This window comes from Sprattus sprattus, assembly GCF_963457725.1.
Source record: "Sprattus sprattus genome assembly, chromosome: 10".
In the NCBI taxonomy this organism is placed as follows: Eukaryota; Metazoa; Chordata; class Actinopteri; order Clupeiformes; family Clupeidae; genus Sprattus; species Sprattus sprattus.
This window is the reverse complement of record NC_137908.1, coordinates 32,063,231-32,084,245: the sequence shown is the minus strand read 5'-3', so window position 1 is coordinate 32,084,245 and position 21,015 is coordinate 32,063,231. Positions and strand designations below refer to the sequence as shown.

The 21,015-nt window shown below is 45.4% G+C and overlaps 1 protein-coding gene across 1 annotated transcript in view; it reads left to right on the top strand.

Moving 5' to 3' along the window:
* Positions 1-21,015, top strand: part of ephb2b (eph receptor B2b) — a gene marked incomplete at its 3' end in the record, with an annotated part of 169,780 nt that overhangs the window by 45,902 nt on the left and 102,863 nt on the right. The window contains exon 2 of the mRNA XM_080846142.1: positions 15,997-16,076. Within this exon, the coding sequence (XP_080702268.1) occupies positions 15,997-16,076 (80 nt within the window). The remainder of the gene's footprint in view (positions 1-15,996; positions 16,077-21,015) is intronic.

Genomic DNA, 21,015 nt, shown 5'->3' with positions numbered 1-21,015 from the left:
TGTGTGTGTGTGTTTGTGTGTGTGTGTGTGTGTGTGTTTGTGTGTGTGTGTGTGTGTGTGCGGGTGTGTGCGTGTGTGTGTGTGTGTGTGTGTGTGTGTTTGTGTGCTGGGCTGGCTGTAAAGGAGAAGTCAAAGACTGGGGTGTCTGTCTGTCAACACCATGCGGGATCAGTGCCTGCACGCCCAAGATTTTTATCTCCTCTATACAGATCTCCCCAGCCACTCTCTGTCCTAGTATGGAACCGCAACTTTATCACCTCTCCTCTCTTACTGCACAGTATATATCTTATCACTGCTTTAAGAAAACTTGTTTTGCCATAAAAACCCCCTTTGATCTTGAATTCAGCGACTTGGCCATACAGTATTTCCAAGAGAACTAATGGCTGGAGGGAGGACGGCAGTATTTTACACCGGGATATGCTCCCTTTGGCCAACGGGCTTAGTTGATTGGCAGGGAGTTAGGTGCTGCTGTCTGACCACTGTAACCCATCCATCCTTCCAGCCAGCTAGCTAGCATGCACTCCCCTCTGTGTTGCCTCCAGAGAGGGTTATCTGAGGCGTGGAGGAAACCGTCACTGTCCTCCCCTTGCATTTCTATAGCATTTCTTCGCTGCTATGCCACCTCAGCTGGCTCGGAAGAAGCTGGTGAATTATGGCTTGTGAGTCAACAGCAGTAATTAGACTATGAGCCAAGTTTGAGGATGAGGGGGGGGGGGGGGGGGGGAGAAATAGGCTGAATGGGCTAGCCCTACAGTAATAGGGCCACGATATTATGAACATATTGGGTGTTATCATCATCGTCCCTTCTAGCAGATTGCATCATTTACACTTGGGAGATGGTCATGGGTAATGAATGGGGATAATGTGAGAATGGGAACCAGCACGACAGGTTGCTGTCTGTTTTTCTGTGCCTGGTGGAGGAGAAGAGAGGAGGGAGAGGAGAGGAGAGGAGAGGAAGGGAGAGGAGAGGAGAGGAAGGGAGAGGAGAGGAGAGGAAGGGAGAGGAGAAGAGAGGAGGGGAAAGGAGAGGAGAGGAGAAGAAGGGAAGGGAGATGAGAGGAAAGGAGGGAGGCGAGGCAACATATGCCACAGCCCCAACAGTTTCCCTTCACAAGTACTGGATAATGATTGTCTTAGCGTCGCTCATCCACCGCACTCATTTATGGAGCAACAAACGTGCTATGCACCCTCCACTGTAACACAGCAGAAAGTGTCCTCTCACTCCACTAGTTGTTACTCTCTACGTTACCTCCAGGTGATGAAAGTATTCTGTCATTTTATTTAAAACCTTCTATCCAGTTTTTGGTGCAGTGTTTAGCACTCTCTTTGTGCTTTGCTTTCATGTGGGCTTTGAGAAATTCCCATGCACACGAAGCACACAGCAGCCTGATCTCTCCTCCCAGCAGTGTGGAGGCTGAGGCACTGCACTCAAGGCTGCCTGGTGGTAACCTCCACTGCTCTGAAAGCCCAGGACAGCTGCTAGCAATCCCCAGCCAGGGACATGAGCAAACACGCGCCAACGTTTTTGAAAGGAGCCGTGTGTGTGTGTGTGTGTGTGTGTGTGTGTGCGCGGCCTCTCATTTTGCCTCCTCTCCTAGAAAGTCACTTGTTTTAGTTTTTTCCCCCCTCTTTCTTTCTCCTTTTCTCTTTTTTTTCCATCCCTCGACTGAATGCTGCTACCATTGGTTTGGCCCGGGGCCACGGCATCCAACAGTGAGAGTAAACAGTATTCCGTATCAATTTTCTGACTGTCATATAAGCCAAGCATACATTCATAATTAATTATTTTGGGTGTCGTGGTGGTGGGGGGGGGGGGGGGGGCCTTGCGGAGATGACAGCGGTGTTGAGAGGTTGTCCACAGTGACATATTGCATACCCTGTGTCTCCAAACATATGGTCACCAGTAGCACTCCCACAGGCCCAGTCTGCCCTCCATCCTCTAAATATCACCACAATCAAATATGCTCCAAAATTAACTCTTCTGCGTGAGCACCCCCCACTTAAGGATTTAGGGACTGGAATTATTTGTTTTACATTGTTGCTCTGTTCATCGCTCAACCCCCAGTTTTTGAATTGTATTGCCTGACGTTGAATCCATTTGAAGCAAAGGTAATCCCACGCTGCTTCAGAGATCAGTGGAGACGTACGATGCGCTAGCTGCAGGATAATGACGTTAATGTTTAGTAATGTTTAGTGACGCTCCACTGCACACGCATCTGAAACTCCACTACTTAAAGACTGAAAGATGCTAAATAGGCCACGCCACACAAAATTGATGCAAATGGAGTAGGCATGGTATGATATCGCTTCTCTTCTGCCGGTGTGCCACACAGGATTTTATTCTGGGTGCCTTGAGGTTTCAGTTATTTAAAACATTGTTGCTTTTTCCAGGTCCATTTTGTTTGCCACCCCCAGCAAACCTAGGAGACAGAGGAAATAGGATACACTGAAAGTGGTACACTTTTTAGTCAATTTCAGCCCTTTCAGCCTCAGACAAAATTGCCAGAGTGGTTATTATTATGTTGTTGTTTGTGGTGATTTTCCCTATTCTTCACATGTCTCTTGGTGGTCCTTGGTGAAGAGGGGCTCGCTGATTGCGTGTAATGGTAACCACAGCCACTCAAACACAGCGAAAGTGGGTGAGGAGGGATGACTTATTTATTTCCCTTCTCATCACACATTCACATCCCGCATTCATCATTCAGCACCACATCGCCAGAGCCATTTTATGCGACAACTCGACAAGGCCCTGCACTTGACCCAGAAATTAAATCCCTCTTCAAAAAATCAAAACGCTGCTTTTTTTTTTTTGTACGGCAGATGTAATTGCAAAGCTTTTATGAGAAATAAATGTTTTTGATGGACTACCGCTTCTTGTTGTTTATTTATACATTTGTATTTTTTTTGCCATTCTGCTGGATCACACACCAAACCACCAACAGACGAAAGCAGAATGCCTATTTTTTGGGGCTTTTAGATAGAGATCGTTCTTGTCACGTACACTGTGAGTGAATGGATTTTTTTCCCTTGTCCCGTCCCTACCCTCTGTGTGTGTGGCTTGTAGTGTTGGTTAGTTTGTACTAGTGTGCGTGAGTGTGTGTTGGGCTGTTTGTAGACTCTCTGACTGCATGGTTGCCTCAGTGTTCACCCCTCCTCCAAGCCGTCTGTGACTTGCCTCAGGAAAACTCTGTGTCTGCGACCAGATGCTTCATTGAAACACAGATCAAACACAGCCACACTGTTCCCAGTGTTGTTTTCCCTCATTTCTCTTCTTCTCTGGAATCAAACCACTGAGGTGTGTTAAAGTTGCTCCAAGCACGATTATGAATAACATACAATGAATTAGTCAACAATGAAAACAAAAGTGGGTTTGTGTGTGTGTGGGTGTGTGTGTGTATGTTGTTTACATTTGTGTAGGCAGGTAGCCAAAAACTAGCACCAGTTAATTTACAGCTGATTGGTTTCACACAACCATGCCTTACTGTAGCGTAGAACCAGCCTTTACCTCTGAGATTTGAGAGGCTTTTAAGTCGTTGGGAATTTCATTATGCTATATATGCTGTATGTCAAGAGCTGTATTTATGTCTAAACATGTTGGAGCACAACGTCCCACTTATATCACATATGTTTATGTATGTTCACCCCAGCCTTCAGGGGCTATTCCCATAGCCAGCCAGGGCAAACCTTTGACATTAACATAAAAGTTTCTGTGCTGGTCTGGCACTGAGCACCAATCATCTTTAAAACTTCTCAGCCATGATTGATACCAAACTGTGATGGAGAGAAGGAAAAAAAAACTCCTCTGGTTAGCAAATTAATTAACATTCGGAAACTGAGAGAGAGAGAGAGAGAGAGAGAGAGAGAGAGAGAGAGAGGGAGACAAAATGTGAGTGAGTATTTCCCACGCGTTAAATCAACATTCAGCGTTCAGCCGACAGGCAGAGAAGTGTATTCTCTCGAATCAAAGGAGGTGAACCCTGAAGTCCGGGAGAGACTCAATTCCCCATGGCAGGATTTTAATATTCAGTAGGATATGTATTATGCGTGTGTGTGTGTGTGTGAATGTGTGTGTTTTGGGAGGGTTGGGGTGTGTGGCATGACGGAAACACCTCTTTGGCTCATTAATATTTCATGTTCCGTGGGCTGCTTGGGAACATGACAGGGAGTTGTAGTACAGCGATTACCTCTGACAGCTAGAAAACAGTCCATCTGTGGCCATTTTTTTCCCTTTTTGTTTCCGGAAAGAGGCCTGGGTTCACATCCGGAAGGGTGCTGCAGAGGACTCGTGGAGGTAAGCAGGTCAGCCGAACGACGCGTCACGGACAAGATCAGAATCTGGAGCCAGGACAGAACTGGCCTTGAGATAGGGGATTTTATTATTCGGTTTAGAAGGTCTTAAAGGACGAAAATTTGGCCGTAAACTCCATTGTTTTGGCAGGTTAATGACAGAGGGGCATTGATCAGGGCGTATAATCGTTCTCCATGGCTGCAGTTATACTGTGCAGTTGGCAGTGGATCTTTGGAACTCTATTACAAGGATCCTGACAGTACAACCAAGGTCTTTTGTTCGCGTCTACTCTTAAGTTTCCCGGAGAGAAGGGAAGAGATAGGGGAAAAGGCTGCAGCAGCTCAAGATGTCTCTTTCTGGAGTGTTTCTGACAGAGGTTATTTGAAGTGCACACAACTAATTTGCAAAGGAGCAAAAGAGAGGGAGAAAGAGAGAAAAAAGAAGAGGGAGGCACTTATCACTCAATCTGGAGTACATTACCCTTAGCTTCCCTTAGCGCTCTCTCTCTCTTTCTCTCTCCCTGATGTACTGTTTACATCACCAGAACAACTTATTTTCACATGCCGAGATGTTGAAGCCACAGAAAAAGAGGGGTCATGGCTGTGCGTTCTCTCGTCTTTTGTGCACCCTGGGCGGGAGCAGCTCCTAAACTCATCCCTGAAAGCGCAGCTCCACCAAGGTCCTTCAGCAGAAAGGGAGGTGGGGATGGGGTGGGGGGTAGATTGACACAGAAAAACTCAGGCCCAGAGATCCATGACAAATTGGATTGCTCCGCGCCTGTGCTTGCATGCTTTACCCGTTTTCCTAATCATTCCTATTCGCCTCGTCTGGCTTTTGGGCAAGGTGTCGGATGCTGGGAATAATTATCTGCCCATCAAATCAGTCTGCAGTGATGCTCTAACATCTGTCAACACGACACAAAGGTACCGTCTGCAGCATGCATCCTGCAGGTACATTTCCGGCTTGATCTGTGCTCTGCGCAAACTCTTGATCTGGAATGAAAGACGGCGGTATTTGGGACATTGTTGAATTCCTGCTATTTGAAGAAGAATCGATTGCAATTCCCCTGCTTAGACTTTCTAAATGGAGAAAAAAAGGGCTTTCTTCTGAGTTTCTGTCAGACTGATTGCTTGCAAGCAGGATGAAGTTCTTTTCCTGATCTTAAATAATAATAAAAAAAAACACTCATGGCTGTGAATTCACTCTGGGGTATTGTAGTGATTGTGAAATATTGCATCCCTTAGAATGAAGTACCTTTTAATACTCAGTTGATCTACATGGCAACGATGCAGACACCCAGGGCCGGGTAATGGCAATAACACATTCCTGATGCATGGAACGGACGTGAGGGGTTTGAAGTGATTGGCAAGAGCTGAGGGATGTTGTAATCCAAAGTGATGTAGGGCCAGCAGTTGGAAAATGGCTGGCTTTTTTATTCTCTTGGAATGGGAGATCTGTTGGAAAAGCAATCTGTCTGTCAGCATGTGTTTGGGCTTCCTCTGCGCCCTTCTCCAGTCATTGGGCCAAGCCAGTCATTTGCTGCAGGACCTTACACAAGAAAGAGGAGGATGGAGGGAGAGAGAGAAAGAGAGGGAGGAGCAAAAGAAAGAGTAGAGAACATTTGAGTAATCAAGAGAACAGTGGGTAAAGAGGATACAGGGAAAGAGTGAGTGAGAGAGAGAGAGGGGGCGGGCCCCAATTGCCATTTATGGACTCTCCTGCGAGAAACATTCAAGTAAATAATTAAGCCTTTCAGTTAAAAATGCCTATTAAATGCTGAGGTTTACAAAAAAGGGAGACTAGAGTTGGGGGGGTTGGGGGGTTTTGGGAGGGTGGATTGACTGGCCTTGGGACAAGTGCAAATTAGAGAGAAGGGAATAACTGCCTCTGACTTGTTGCAAGGCTGTGTTTGTGTATGCAAGCTTGCTTTCTACTCACTCCTCCTCTTCCTCCTCCTTCCCCTCCCTCTTTTTCTTGACTTCTTTTCCCTTTGGTTGTGGCCCTGACGCTACTTTTTCTTTGCTGACACGCCTAGCTGTTTTGAATGATGTCCCAGTCTGCTTTGTGAGGGGGAATACAACGCTACATCAGGCTGTCAGCGGCCCCAGCGCCCAGTGCCCAGCCCCACCCAACCCGGCTCTGTGGTAGAACGTTTCACGGGTGAGGGGGGTGAGCTCGAGCTGCCAAGATCAACTGCCCGCTTCCATTTCCTCTAAAACAGAGGGACACTCATTCTTTTCGTCTGCTTTCCCCCTCCTCTCCTCTCCTCTCCTCTGCTTTCCTCTCTGCCAGATCACTCCTCAAGCTACTACATCATAATCAAACACCATCCCCCCTCTACCTCCCCCCCCCCCCCCCCAAACATGCCTTTTAGTGCCCAGCAGTAACCCCCTGTCTCCATAAATCTCTCAAGGAGAGCAATGTATCTCTACGGACACTTGTAAAGTGCAACGGATAGCGATTTAGGTTTGCCTTTGTAAGCCGCCCCTCTCCACCCCCCACCCCCATGCTGTAGACCCCTCCCCACACACCCCCCAAGAGTAATGCTGCCTGAGTTTGGGTCCGTGCCACTTATATCCTCTAAGCCCTGGTTGTAGAACACACAGCCAAGGTGTGTGTGTGTGTAAGTGTGTGTGTGAGTGTGTGTGTGTCTGTGTGTGTGTGTGTGTGTGTGTGTGTGTGTGAGTGTGTGAGTGTGTGTATGTGTGTGTGTGTGGTTGTGTGTGTGTGTGTGTGTGTGTGTGTGTGTGCAAATAGAATTGTGTGCCATACGGACTCAATTACCATACAAAGCTGTTTTTTGGAGCGCACTGGTCCAGTGCCCTCTGCCAGTTGACCTTCATGGTGCTGAGAGAGTCTCCACACCAGCCAAGGGAACTTTTCAACGGTTCATACGTCTTGGCACAGTGAGGGAAAATGATATCTTTCAGTTCAAATCCTCAAAACGGCCGAGTACACTACGTTTTATACATTACAACATAGTTTCCATCTAGGGCATTAGTTATGGATTGTGTTGTGCCAATGACTAGAAGGAGTGTTTCCGTTTGGGGTGTCACTTTATGGGTATACGCTGGCAGTCAGGGCAAGATAAGCCCAAGTCTCTTTCATATAGTCGAGCTTCGGGGTGCTTCAACAAATGAGAACGATCCATTTCGCACACTCAAATGCAAACTTCTCAAGGTCTGCATGTTTCTAAAACATAACAGGCATGTTCAGGGCGCTATTTAGAACACATCCTTCTAAACCGGGTAACTGCTATGGATGCGTGTCTCCTTCGGCCATGTTAGAAAAGTGGATGTGGTGGTTTTGATGTGGAATCTCCCCAATGTTAAAGCATTTGTTTCTGACATGGCCTCGGCCGCAATTCACTTCAGACCACTTTGTGTGTCTGCTTGCGGGGAAGGAATGGAAAGATCACCTTGGCAGGCTGTCGCACGCTGGAATTTCCAGGCCAAACAAGTGCTTTTGCCGTCCCAGCCTCCTCTTCTCCCCCCTCTCAAACATGCACCTTCCTTCCAAAACACTGTTCTGTTTTCCAGCTGACAGTAGAGCGGAGCTTGCTGCGCGCCTACCATATTAAAGTTAATTTCTCCTGTACAAACCACAAACCATTTTCACCTCATTTTGGTGTGTAGGGTGACACGTTTCATTTCCATGTGTCGTATAAAGGAGGGTCATTACGGTGGCATTGCAGCTGGCTTTGGAAGAGACCTGGGGCCAGGTCTGAGGCTGTTTAACTCCGAGAGTAGATGTCGCGTGTGTGGTCCATAGACTCTAGGGATTTGATTGTCTTTTGAGCTAGTTGAGCACCTAACAGTGCATTCTGCCTTTGCCTCCAATATAACCTAAGAATGTTCATCTGTTTGTAAGGGTTGCACTTGTTGCAAGCAGTGGAGCAGGAGAGAGACTGAAAATGCCCTGGCCTTTGAAAGTGATGGAGAGGTGTGTGTGTGTGTGTGTGTGTGTGTGTGTGTGTGTGTGTGTGTGTGTGTGTGTGTGTGTGTGTGTGTGTGTGTGTGTGTGTGTGTGTGTGCGTGCGTGCGTGCGTGCGTGCGTGCGTGCGTGCGTGCGTGCGTGCGTGCGTGCGTGCGTGCGTGCGTGCGTGCGTGCGTGCGTGCGTGCGTGCGTGCGTGCGTGCGTGCGTGCGTGCGTGCGTGCGTGCGTGCGTGCGTGCGTGCGTGCGTGCGTGCGTGCGTGCGTGTGTGCGTGCGTGTCTGTGTTTGTGTGTGAGAGAGAGAGTTTGTGTTTGTGTGGGTGTGTGTGTGTGTGTGTGTGTGTGTGTGTGTGTGAGAGAGAGAGTGTGTGTGTGTGCGTGTGTGTGTGTGACAGAGAGAGAGAGTGTGTGTGTGTGTGTTAGAGGTCGACCGATATGGGTTTTTCTATAACCGATGCCGATTCCGATACTTAGAGGTCAGGGTTAACCGATAGCCGATATGGGCTGCCGATTTTTTTTGGCCAATTTTTAGGGCCGATATCTAAAAGTTTTCCCATTTATTTGCATGCTAAAGCGTCACACTAATAATAAGTAGATGCACACAATTTTACTCCGCTACTAGTATCTTAAGTCTGAAGTCCGTGCCCCCGTATACACACACACACACACAGCTTAATACTAACAAACATCCATAATCTAGGAATCCATAGAACCCCCCCTTTTTTAATGTATTATTTATTATTTTTGTTATTATTATTTTAGTTTTTCTTTTCTTCAATGTATATACAGTACATATATGTATGTGTACAGACTATGATTTGTCTTTAGGTTTGCTGTCTGGGCCGTGGGAGGGGGGAGAGGGGAAGGGAGAATTCTTTGTAAAACTTGAATCCGTCACATTTTATGTTTTCATGTGTTGTTACATTAAGAAAAGAAAAAAAAGAAAAAAAGAAATACATTTTTTTTTTTTTTAAATCGGCCGATGCCAATTGATTAAAAAATGACAAATATCGGCCCGATACATCGGTCGACCTCTAGTGTGTGTGTGTGTGTGAGAGAGAGAGAGCAGTTAGAGCCAGAGCTCCTGCTCTCTGCACTAATTGTCTCACTAATTGGCCATCCATCTCCTCTTATTGCCAGGCAGCCAGACTGCTCGCCTCACACTCAGACTGTGCCTGCACACACAAACACACACAGTCCCCAGAGCAGGCCCACCACCAGCCCCATAAGCACAGGGACACAGACACGCAGCACATGCTTCACCATACACACACACTCTCTCTCTTTTTGTCCGTTTTGCATCTCTCTTTCTTTCTGTCTCTCTTTCTCACTCTTTTATACGCACACACATACACACACACGCGATTCACCTGAGACTTCTTACAGCAACACCGTGTAAACACAGCGATACAAAACATAAACAGGCACACGTACACAGCAGTCACACACACACACACACACACACACACACACACACACACACACACACTCCAAATTCAGTCTTACAATCCCTGTCCTTCTCAAACTCTAAATTCTAATCTACTAAATTCCACAATATTTTTGACACGCCCCTTTACACTTTACAGTCCACATAAAGCATCATATATTTAGGATGTGACCAGGGTCCAGGGTGATAATTTCTTTGATTATCAGCCACAGTAGTTGTTACATGTTCAAATTTCATCAACCACCGTCTTATTTACCAGCCACATATTTGTACATTTCCTTAAATGTGTTAATAGTAGATATTACATACATTAAGGTCAATCAAAAGCTTTATGGGAGCATGGTTGACTTTTGATAATATCATTTTCAGATGATGGAGAAGACATGGGTATAGTGCAGGGGTCTGTGTGTGTCCTACCAGTGTGTGCTAATCATTCGTCAAGCTTTCCATTGTTTACAATGGCAAACTAGGAACAGTGCCAACATTTCCAAAGCTGGCCAGAAAAATTATTACACTGTACCATTTCAAAAACGGACATTAAGGGCCTGATTTACTAACAGGATTGCGCCCATTTCTGGCGTAAAATAACGGTCGTAAACATAAACGTGGGCGTAAAGCGCTATTTAATGGGAGGAGAGAAGGTAAGTGCGCCTAATGATGTATTGCATGGTATTTACTAAAACTGCCTGGCCAGCGCACGTCTCTAATTTGCGGGATAATTCTCCGCCTCATAAAAGCACGTCTTAACCAGGAAGCGCATTTCCACTGAGTTTGAAAACGTTGATATGGCAGCAGTTATAAGAGCAAGGCGAAGACATAGACAGAGACAACGCACAGAAATATTTTTTTCAACTCGTATAACAATTTTTCAGTTAAGCGAACCACAAATCATTAGACGGTACAGGTTAACCAGCCACGCAATACTCTAATTACTGAACCAGATCAGAGACGACATCGAACCCTCCAACCGGCGATCACATTCCATGCCATCAGGTGTTAAACTCCGGACAACATTGCAAATATTGGCATCGGATCATTTCAAACAGTTATAGCATCAGCAGTTGGTATATCTCAGCTTTCACTCAGCCAAATATTCACCCAGGTACTCAACGCATTGCTACGGCGCACTGGTCAATACAATTCCCCACTGCCAAAGCTGAAATTAGAGACATCAAACAGGACTTTTTTTTAAATCGCAAACTTTACGAACGTAATTGGAACCATTGATTGCACCCACGTCCATATATATTGTAGTGAACCCATGTCCCTTGTAGAAATTATTAATCTCGCCATGTACACATCTATATTGTTATAATAGACAGTTTATGCATTAAAGGCACCCAGTGCAACTTTCAAGACTTAAAAATAAACATTCAATTTCTAGTCTTTTTTACACGTAGTAAGTTTCAATAACTCCATACGATTACATATCGACATTCAAGGAGCAAAGATAAGACGTCGTTGTGTGGTGAGAACTGATAGAAAATCGATAACAACAACAATCGCCGCCATTTTCTTAATTTTTTGTAACCAACAATAAATAAAGCAGGATTCCAGTCAATGGAAAAATGGCTTCTCCCCACCGGCGATTGTTGTTGTTTACGATTTTCTATCAGTTCTCACCACACAACGACGTCTCATCTTTGCTCCTTGAATGTCGATATGTAATCGTATGGAGTTATTGAAACTAACTACGTGTAAAAAAGACTAGAAATTGAATGTTTATTTTTCATTGAATGTTTATATAAAGTTGCACTGGGTGCCTTTAATGCCACCAATAGCATATTCTTTATAATCGTGTTCTTTTAAACATCTCGCTGTAGGTGATGGCGGGCAGAACAACAACATTCACACATTGAATCAGGTTCAGTGATAAAGCGAACGTGAACCAATATATCTATCTTCATCTTCGCTGAACCTTCATTTTCTCTTCCTAAATAAATACCACGGAAAATGCGCAAAAACACTGTGCGTTAATGTGCGACCGCAGATTAAGCAGTGGTCGCATGTTAGTAAATCAGGCCCTATATAGGGCGGAGTAAACACAGATTGCCCAGTGCGGATCTGGTTTGATAAATACCACGAAAAATGCGCAAAAACACTGTGCGTTAATGTGCGACCGCAGATTAAGCAGCGGTCGCATGTTAGTAAATCAGGCCCTAAATCTCCCCAATACACGATGTCGTTGTGAAGATGTTTTTCTTCACAAACTTACAGGAATCACGTTGGTACCAGATCGAAGACGTGATATATACGACACCTCTTAACACAAACTTACACACAAAGAGCATTGGCCGTACTGTCGTTTGTTTTTATCTCCCATTCCCTGTGTCCTCAGGATGGCCTTCCCTCCTGAAGAAACACTGGGTGTCCACGCTGCCTAAGGTGAAGCGTAGGGAATAAAGCCACTTCTGTTGGGCTTTAACTTAACATTCAGCCTGCGTTCCCTCCCAATGAAAAGAGCTGCTCCACTTTTGAAAGGACACCTGGAGTATTATCTTACCAGACACAGACAGTGCAGAGGTGACAGGGGAGTCACCGAGGGTGCCGGCCTGTTTCCCTTTTTAATCTCCACACTGTCGCTCTGCACTAGGGGTGTGAGAGGCACAGGACAGGGGCAGCACACCCCACTGCAGTCACTTTGTCTGTGTGTGTGTGTGTGTGTGTGTGTGTGTGTGTGTGTGTGTGTGTGTGTGTGTGTGTGTGTGTGTGTGTGTGTGTGTGTACGCACAGTATGAATAAGTCAGTGTGCTTCTATGTATGTGTGTTTATATATATCAAGTGTGTTTATGTTTGTTTATATTTGTTTTTGTGCGTGTGGCTGGCATAAACAGTCCTGTTGCTAATGAACCAAACAGTGCTTTCACACCGCGCTGCCCTTACCCAAATAACCGTCCTATCCTGCCATTTCTAAAGTGGCCTTTTCAACAGGTGCTTTCTGTATCTGTTGCGTCGCTGGAGTGTGGCTGTGACCAGCCCCAATTTCCCCCCACGGCGGTAATCCCCAGGCCTGAAAAGGATCCTGTCGCATATCAATTAATGCGGAGCTGGGCCCTCGCAGAGGCCCTGGCTTTTGTTTACAGCCCCGGGAACAGCTGCCGTGTCTAACCTTCGGTCCCCGAAAAGCCGCTGGCTCCCTTGGGCAGGTGGGGGGGACCCTAGCTGCGTGACAGTGCCTAAAGGCTCAGCCTCCCGTCCACTCCTGTTTCGGAGTGCAAATGAGTGTGGCCTGTTTTTAGGCTGCACCCCTCCACGCAAGAAAACAAGTCACCAGGCTAGTAGTGGATGCTGGCCAAAAGCAATGCAGGAAAGATTTGCTTTGGTCTTTGTTGTTATTTTTACCTTTTTTCTCTTACAAATGCAGGGTTGTCTAGGTGGTAGAGTCAGGTGGGAGGATATTGAGCATAACTGCAGGCGATTTTGAAACCCTCTTGACATGTTCCTGTTTATATCACAAACAGAGAGCCCCCCACCTCCACTTCAGGTTAAGCCTAAGCTCTTATCTTCTCCCTTTCTTCTTCTCATATATGCTAAGACAGACAACGCCGTTTGACCTTCACTGACTTTAAAGTTGAGCATAAGGAATGTGTCCTCTCCACACCAGTATCTCTGTAAAACACCCATGAGGCTCCCCCTAGCTTCTTTGTGAAGCACCCTTGTAGCTAACGCTTGGGGCCAGCCAGCCAGCCATCCAGCCTCAAACCTGTGGCTGATGATTATGCACTCTGTCCTCCCTGTGAGATCAGACTCCCTGGGCTACTCTCCCCTTCCTTTCACTGCAGGAGGTTATAAATTGGTTGAGTCAGGCTCCACAAGGGCTCTAGAAGCCCAGCAGCAGTTAGGGACCGCGCCAGCAAGCCACTCTACTCACTAAGCCAGCCTAGGGGCTATGGGTGGCGTGGGGGGACGGGACCGGGTGTGAGTAAGAGAATGAGAGCATCACTGTTTGCCCTCACACACACACACACATGCACACACACACGTTCAGTGGAAAACACACACCACATGCCCGACACAAGCAGCCAGCAAAGAGGTTGGGCAAAGGGTGGGAGGGCTGTGATCCCCATTTGACTTGTTTGCTAATTATCATTCCCGTCCAGGGTTATAATTAGCTTTCGTCTGTAAGAGCCATGTAGGCTGCCGAAAACTGTATGTTAGCTTGTGTTATCAATGGCAGCGCCAATGCTATTTCATCTGCCTAATTATAAGATTTGGGCTTTGCGATAAGTGAATGGAATGCGAAGCTTGCTATTATGTCGACACAGATCGGTGTGACTGGGCGATGGTGTGTTTCCCTGAAAATAAACCAGATGCATGGAGAGCCTGATAATTAAAAGCCACAGTTTCCCCACAGAATTTAAATAAGCAAACGTGGAGTTATGAATTAAGTGCAATACTTTGTCTCTGTCTAGTTTGGGAGAGAGAAAGAGGGATGGAAAGAGAGAAAAATTAAACCAGTTGTCCATTTACCTTTTAATCATGTGTTGTGGCTGATTGACAGTTTTTTACCAACCAAGCCATTCTAAACAATACAGTTTGTGTAAATGGTGAAAATAATAATATAATTTAATAACTGATTTGGTTAGGGCAATTTCTAATTTGCATTCACACCAAAAAATCTATTAAGAATTCAATAACCCGCTTGAATATTTCTACATGATAAACATCGCACCTGCAACAAATGAGATTAATGTAACAAACTTGGTCTCCGTGGACTCTAAACGGGCAGAATTCAAATTCTAACCAATCAGATAAAATGAGTTCAGCCCTGCTCAATCTGTTCTCTGTCACAGATGGAGCGAACAAGATAGAGAGAGAGGCTTGAAATGGTAGGTAGAGAGTGAGAGATACAAATAGATAGAGAGTGAGAGAGACAGAGAGAGAGTGAGCGAGAAAGCGAGAGAGAGATAAATAGATAGAGAGTGAGAGAGAGACAGAGAGTGAGAGTGAGATGATCTATTTCCCTGTGGAGGTGTTTCGGCTGACAGCCGTGCTGGATGTGGGGTTGCCATGTGCTGCTCCTCAGAGGGAGTCATGACAAAAAGGAGATGGATTCTCTCGGACACCAATTACCTGATGCGTTCCTTTCTACAAGCTAATCCAGGCCTGATAGAGTGTATCTGATACCCCTGCCCCAGGGGTGGGAATGGGGTGGAGTGTAGGCCATGGGGCATGTTGTGGGTGTGCATGGGGTAGGTGGAGGAGGGGTTAAAGCTGAGCTTGCGTTCCGTAGGCGGCCCAGTCAGTCGAGTTTTTCGGCCTGGACTAGTCTCTGCTGAGCTTACGGATCTGTTCCCTTCTACATGGCGTATCCTCCCACCCCCTACCCATCTACCCCCTGCGTGTGTACACTTTGTGAGACTAGGGCCCCATGCTGCTTCAGTACACACACACACACATGCACACACACACACACACACACACACACACACACACACACACACAGAGGCCTAAAGAGCGTGTCTGTTAGCAAGGCTGGCACATACAGCAGCACTCCCCTGCAAGCCGGATGCTGCGATGATGACAAACACGAATCCTTCATGTTAAATGCATACTGCCACTATTCTTAGACGTGCAGTGCATTAGAAAGGCTGTTACATCCATTTTAACCTCCGGTATTGGAAGTGGCATGTTAGATGGTGTCTATTTTTGTCATTATTGTCTCCCGCACCTCTGGGATGGAGTGATGGAGTAGAGGGGGGAAGTGGAGGAAATACTTCATTGCTTTGGCATTAGCTGTGATGCCAAATTAGGTCTTTGTTTTATTACAGTCATGTATGACTGAAACGACCAGACATTTTCTATGTGTTCAGTGTGTTGTTTTTAAAATAGCAAATGATCTAAAAAAAGGGATAACATTGCTATACAAATGTTCAACTCAAATAGGCTTTTTGCTGCTATAAATACAGTTTAATTATACTGGAACAACAGCGTGTTAATGCCTGAACACAGTAATCTGCGTAATTCAAGAAACTTGCTAGTACATGTTTGTAGTTGCACGTTCCTGTCAAACTGACCTCTCTGTTCGGTAAACAAGGTCAAATGCTGCATTTCTGACCTTATCTCTGATAGAGAATTCTGAAAGTTGCCGGAGATTTACCATAATCCTCCACTCGAGGGAGGCTCACTTATGCAAATTAACTGCTAAATACCATCTATAGCAATTAGCCTCCAAATGGCTGACTGAACTCCCCTATTAGTCCGTTGCCAACAATAGTCCTGGGCGAGGGAGGCATTCCTGTAAGTGTGCTGCATGCGTGCTATGTTGCTTGTAATTTCCTCATAATGGTGACCTTGTCCTCTCCTCTCTCTCACTCTCTTCCACAGAAACACTGATGGACTCCACCACAGCGACAGCTGAGCTGGGCTGGACGGTCTATCCCACGTCGGGGTCAAGTGAAAACAGCGTGAGTGCAAAGAAAAACGTCAAAATATCCCCCTTAATCAATGGCTCCACTTCTTCCCTAGCCACTGTGTATCCAGCACAGTGCTTTAAACAGCACACCACATCCACCACAACATTATGTAGTGCATAGTGCATACCTAATCATCTCTCTCTCACTCACACACACGCACACACACACACACACACACACACACACACACACACACACACACACACGTCAGCCAGTGCTAGCGTCAACTAGTGGTGGGGGAAAAAAATCGATTCTGTTCAGTATCGCGAACAGAATATTTTACGCACGCAATTATATCGATACCGTAGAACAAAGTATTGCAATATTTATTTATATAATTGTGTTTTACTTTTGGGTTTTCTCCATTGTTTTTCTCTGAGTTTACTCTGATAATATTACATTTGCATATTACATCCACAAGGTGGCGCTTGTTGCGGTGCTCTGTTGTCGTGCATTAAACAGCAAATTCCAAAAAATGGCGTCACCATCACAAGCGGTTGTAAACGAAGCTCCGTCTTCTTTCAAATCGAAAGTGTTGGATTGCAACTAAAGCGATAAGTAAAGACCTTGACATGCAGTATGCCATCTGCAACTAATGGCACATGAAAATTAAGTACCGTTGGAATACGACAAACTTTAGAGCCCCTCTCACAAGGTACCATTTGGAGTTAGCGGTCCATTTACGGATAAAAAGGTTAGCAAAACAGAATGAGAACGGCAAGAAGGCAGTCAGGCCGTCAGACGACGAGACAGATCACAGTGACACAGGCTGTTTTTTTTCTTTATATGTGAAGAATGACACATTCATACCAATTATTTCATGTTTTACAGGTGGTCCTTTTGTAAAGTGTAATGTTAGCGAATGAGGGGTGAGAAGCAAAACTTCAAGCTTCGTTTGAAGCGTAACTTTTAGCTCCGGCAGATTGTTTATGTCAGATCAGCAAGACTGAATAGGTTCTTCGCATGCGCTAAACCCAGTTTATGAGGTATTGCGCAATCTGAGATGAGGCGCAGCTCGTCCCTGCCTCCCGTCTCGCTGTCTCCTGCCTGTTTGAACAGGACAGGACATGCGCAAATTCAATGATTTGATTATATCAAATGCTCAAAATGATTGGAATCATGCATACATAACATTTATAGCACAGATCAGTTGAGAAATATTTATTTATTTTATCATAACTTTTTTTTTTTCGTGCTCAGCCTCCCCTGACCGCACATCCGTGGTGCAAACACCTAAAAAACACAGCAACTTTTTGGAAAAGCTCCTGCGAAAGTTTTTGCACTTGTTTTTAATGTGTAAAAGATAATGTTGTACAGATAATTAAATGTGACATTTGAAGTGAGTTGAGCAGTCTTATTTTCCGCATTTTTTGCAATGCCTTCTGAATAATATGGGGGACATAAATCGCAATATATCGCAGAATCGAATCGCAATACTTGCTGTATCGCAATATGTCAAGAATAGCAATAATATTGAATCGTGGCCCAAGTATCGCAATACTATCGAATGGTCATATTTTTGCCAATTCCCAACCCTAGCGTCAACATAACGATTCCACTTCTTCAGAATTGGTGGTAGATCATTTATTCATTTCCATGTGAAGAAGAGATCGTTTTATTTCTGCGCTGTTTTCTATAGCCGACACTTTCTGTATGAAATATGGATTTCCTGCTTCAAACACGGGAAAAGTTATAAAATTCGCTATCTATTTTTCACAGATGCCATATGAAACCGTAGCATAATTGTTGTAAACCCTGTTTTGGAATATATTATCTAGCAACTCCGTTCGCCTCCGTGCCCGAGGTAAGATTGTACTGGTATACCTATCGTATCCCCCTGCCAGCTGCCTCCATTAACAACCAGGACCCATAGGGGAGCACCTCTGGTGGAGTGGGGAAATGGTCATTTGACCTTATATTGAAACCCTACGTGACAAAGGACTTTTAGCGTAATCATTTAATATTTGTCCAATCAGCTTTCACTTTCCTATGGTTATATGGTCTACTCTAGGCCATAAACATTTTTTGTGTGTGGCCTCTCCAGCCTGTGTGCCTTGGACATCTGGCAACACTAGAACAAGAAAACTCTGACTGAAGGAGATACTTCTCAGAATTGAGTTACTGTCCTTGCTTTCATAAATATGACTTGTTCTGTTGCATGCTTGTAGGACGGTTGTTAGCCATGCTTATAATGTGAAGTTTTAAGCCAGGCTAACAAGACAGGCTCTGTTTGCTAAATAATGGCTTCCTCTCAAACTCTCTCTTCTCCTGGGCACGCCATGCAGCGCCGTCACCTTGGCATGCTTCCTGTTTATTGTTGTGTGTGTGTGTGTGTGTGTGTGTGTGTGTGTGTGTGTGTGTGTGTGTGTGTTTGCATGCAAGGTATGAAGCTGCCCGTCTTTAGGGGGCCTCACGAGTTGGTTGGTGTAAATTATTACCGAAAGGCCTGCCAGAAAACCAGTTCCCCCTTGGGCGGCACGCAAAGCCTGGCCCCGGTCGGGTCCGAGGGAAACCAGAGCTGCGGATTCTGACCCGCTCCTCCCCCATAGTGCAGAACCCAGGCTCCTGAGGAGCAGGCCGGAAAAAGAAGGAAAATATGTTGTTGAGTAATTTGCTGGTGTATTTCAGAAAAACCACTCCCTATTTTATTCAATTATTTATGCTTCTGTGGTCGGTCTCGGAGCTGGTCTAAATTATACCATGCCGTGCGTGTGCATGCCGGGGGGAAAAAGAGAAAAAAAAAGAGAGCGCTAGAGAGAGAGAGAGAGAGAGAGAGAGATATAGAGAGAGAGACAGAGGAAAGAGAGTCATTCAAGAGCCGTTTGTTCGACTTCAAAGATTTTCAGAAACAATTTTCCTCACAGTCATCACTGTAAACCTGAGGGCATGCAGCCTCTTCCTTGCTGATTGTTACAATCAATACGAGAGAACAAAGACCCGTGGTGTCTCTCCCAGACTCCCACCCACCTCTGGAGCCAATCCGAGTGGGATGAGATTTGCTTTTCCTCCCTGCCTCTGACGAAGATGTTTAAAGCGTTACGCACACTTTGCATCACTTGGCTTTCATCTTGCCAAAAAGAAAAAAAAGAAGCAAGGAAGGTTTGGCAAAAAACAATGTGCCCAAGCCAATTTAATTACCGGCCCTAAATCATAACGGCAGACTTCTGAAGGAAGTATCAAAATGTATAAAGAAGCCATCAAACTAAATTTTGCCCATCTGCAGAGTAAGGGCCTGTTTAGTTTTATCTATAAAACCCCAGAGTGTGTTAAGGCAAAAATATTTCTGTTAAAGCGTCCCTGGTCATCATAGGAAAATGATTCGATGCCCAGGAATGCTGTTTATACGTCCAAGTCGCAGATGGGTCTGAGCAGTCCCCACTACTGTGTCTGCTACAGAAGACAGAGAGAGAGAGGGAGAGAGATGGTGTGAGAGTGAGACAGCAAATGAGGGAGAGAGTGAGAAAATGAAAAAGTGTAAGAGAGAGAGAGGCTTCAGCCACACATTCTCATCCAGGTCTCAGGCTAGGCATTGTATCAGAGCCATGAGAATGTACCCCTCCCCCGTAAATTTAACAATGGGGGGGGGGGGGGGGGGGGGGGAATGGATTTTACAGAGTTCTGCTTCTGTGGCTCTCTGATTGGGCTGATTTTCTTGTCATACTTGTTTCTTTTTTTCTTTTCTTCCTAGGCTGGCCTTGCCAGACCTTACTCATATTTTTTTATTGGGAAATGTGGTTGAAGACCAACCCCCGCTAAGACACAACACATTTGGGGCTGACAGGGGGGGGGGGATGTTGGAAATGGCAGGGGCCCCCTACAGAAGTGCCTGACAGGTGTGGTAACAGGAGTCCCCGAACCTGTACGTAAGGGGTGCTCTTGGTTATTGTCTTACACACACATGGGCCTCTCCTAGGATTAACTGGCGGATCAGTGTCATTCAAAACACAGAGCCTTCCATCAGCGCGCTGCTTTCATGACACTGGATAGCTTTTGTAAAATACAGCCAAAGCCTGTTATGCAATTTATTAACAGCAACATCTAAAATCAAGTTGGGAACTCCTGACGAGTAGTTTGTATGCTCACTCATTCAGTCACGCATTCATTTACTCAGTTCATTTGTTTTTACCTTAGAAAGCAAAAGCCTTCTCTGTGAAGAGAAGCCAAGTGCAGAGAGAAATGTAACCTAACATTATGTCTAACCAAGATTTATTGTCTCACTTTTATTGCAGCCAGGTGTATGCATACTTTATGTTTTTCTGTTAGCTGTCATTATGACTACCCATGATAACTGTTATCCGGGAGGCAGCTGTGAGGCTTGCGTCAGCTTGTGTAGTGTGGCCTCCGGTGTGACTACAAACTTGTGTTATCATTAACGCTGCTTGTAATAACGGCCAAATTGTTTCGATAGCTTGCCGGCTACGCTGCAGGCTCAGAGTGGAAAGAAAGGGTCGTTTACGATGCACATTGTGAAAGCTTACGCCAGAAAAAAAAACACTATACGCAGACTGACTGATCTTAGGTGGAAATGTACTGAGTTCAGTGTTTTAGCATGGGCACAAGTGGAAGTGACAGAAATGTGAGCACTTGATCTTTTGGAAAATAAGGATATCTTTCAAACGGATTTAGAGTGATTCATGGTGGACGCATACAGCAAAGTTCAACAGGCCTTGTGTTCCCCTGGGAATGCCACAGGGACGACCAGTTACAATTTCTGATTCGTTGTTTCACCATTTGCCATATCTGGGCCTTATGCCATAACGCTATTCGAGGCCACAAAGGCAGGCAGACAAGTCGTGTTAAGGGAGATATTCTACAGAAGAAGCCAGAGAGTTAAACTGATATGGATACGAAATGTAATGGAGTGTTTCATCAATGGAGTACTTGTGCAGCTAAAACTTGTTCTGGTTAACTTTTTCATCTGGTATCGTTT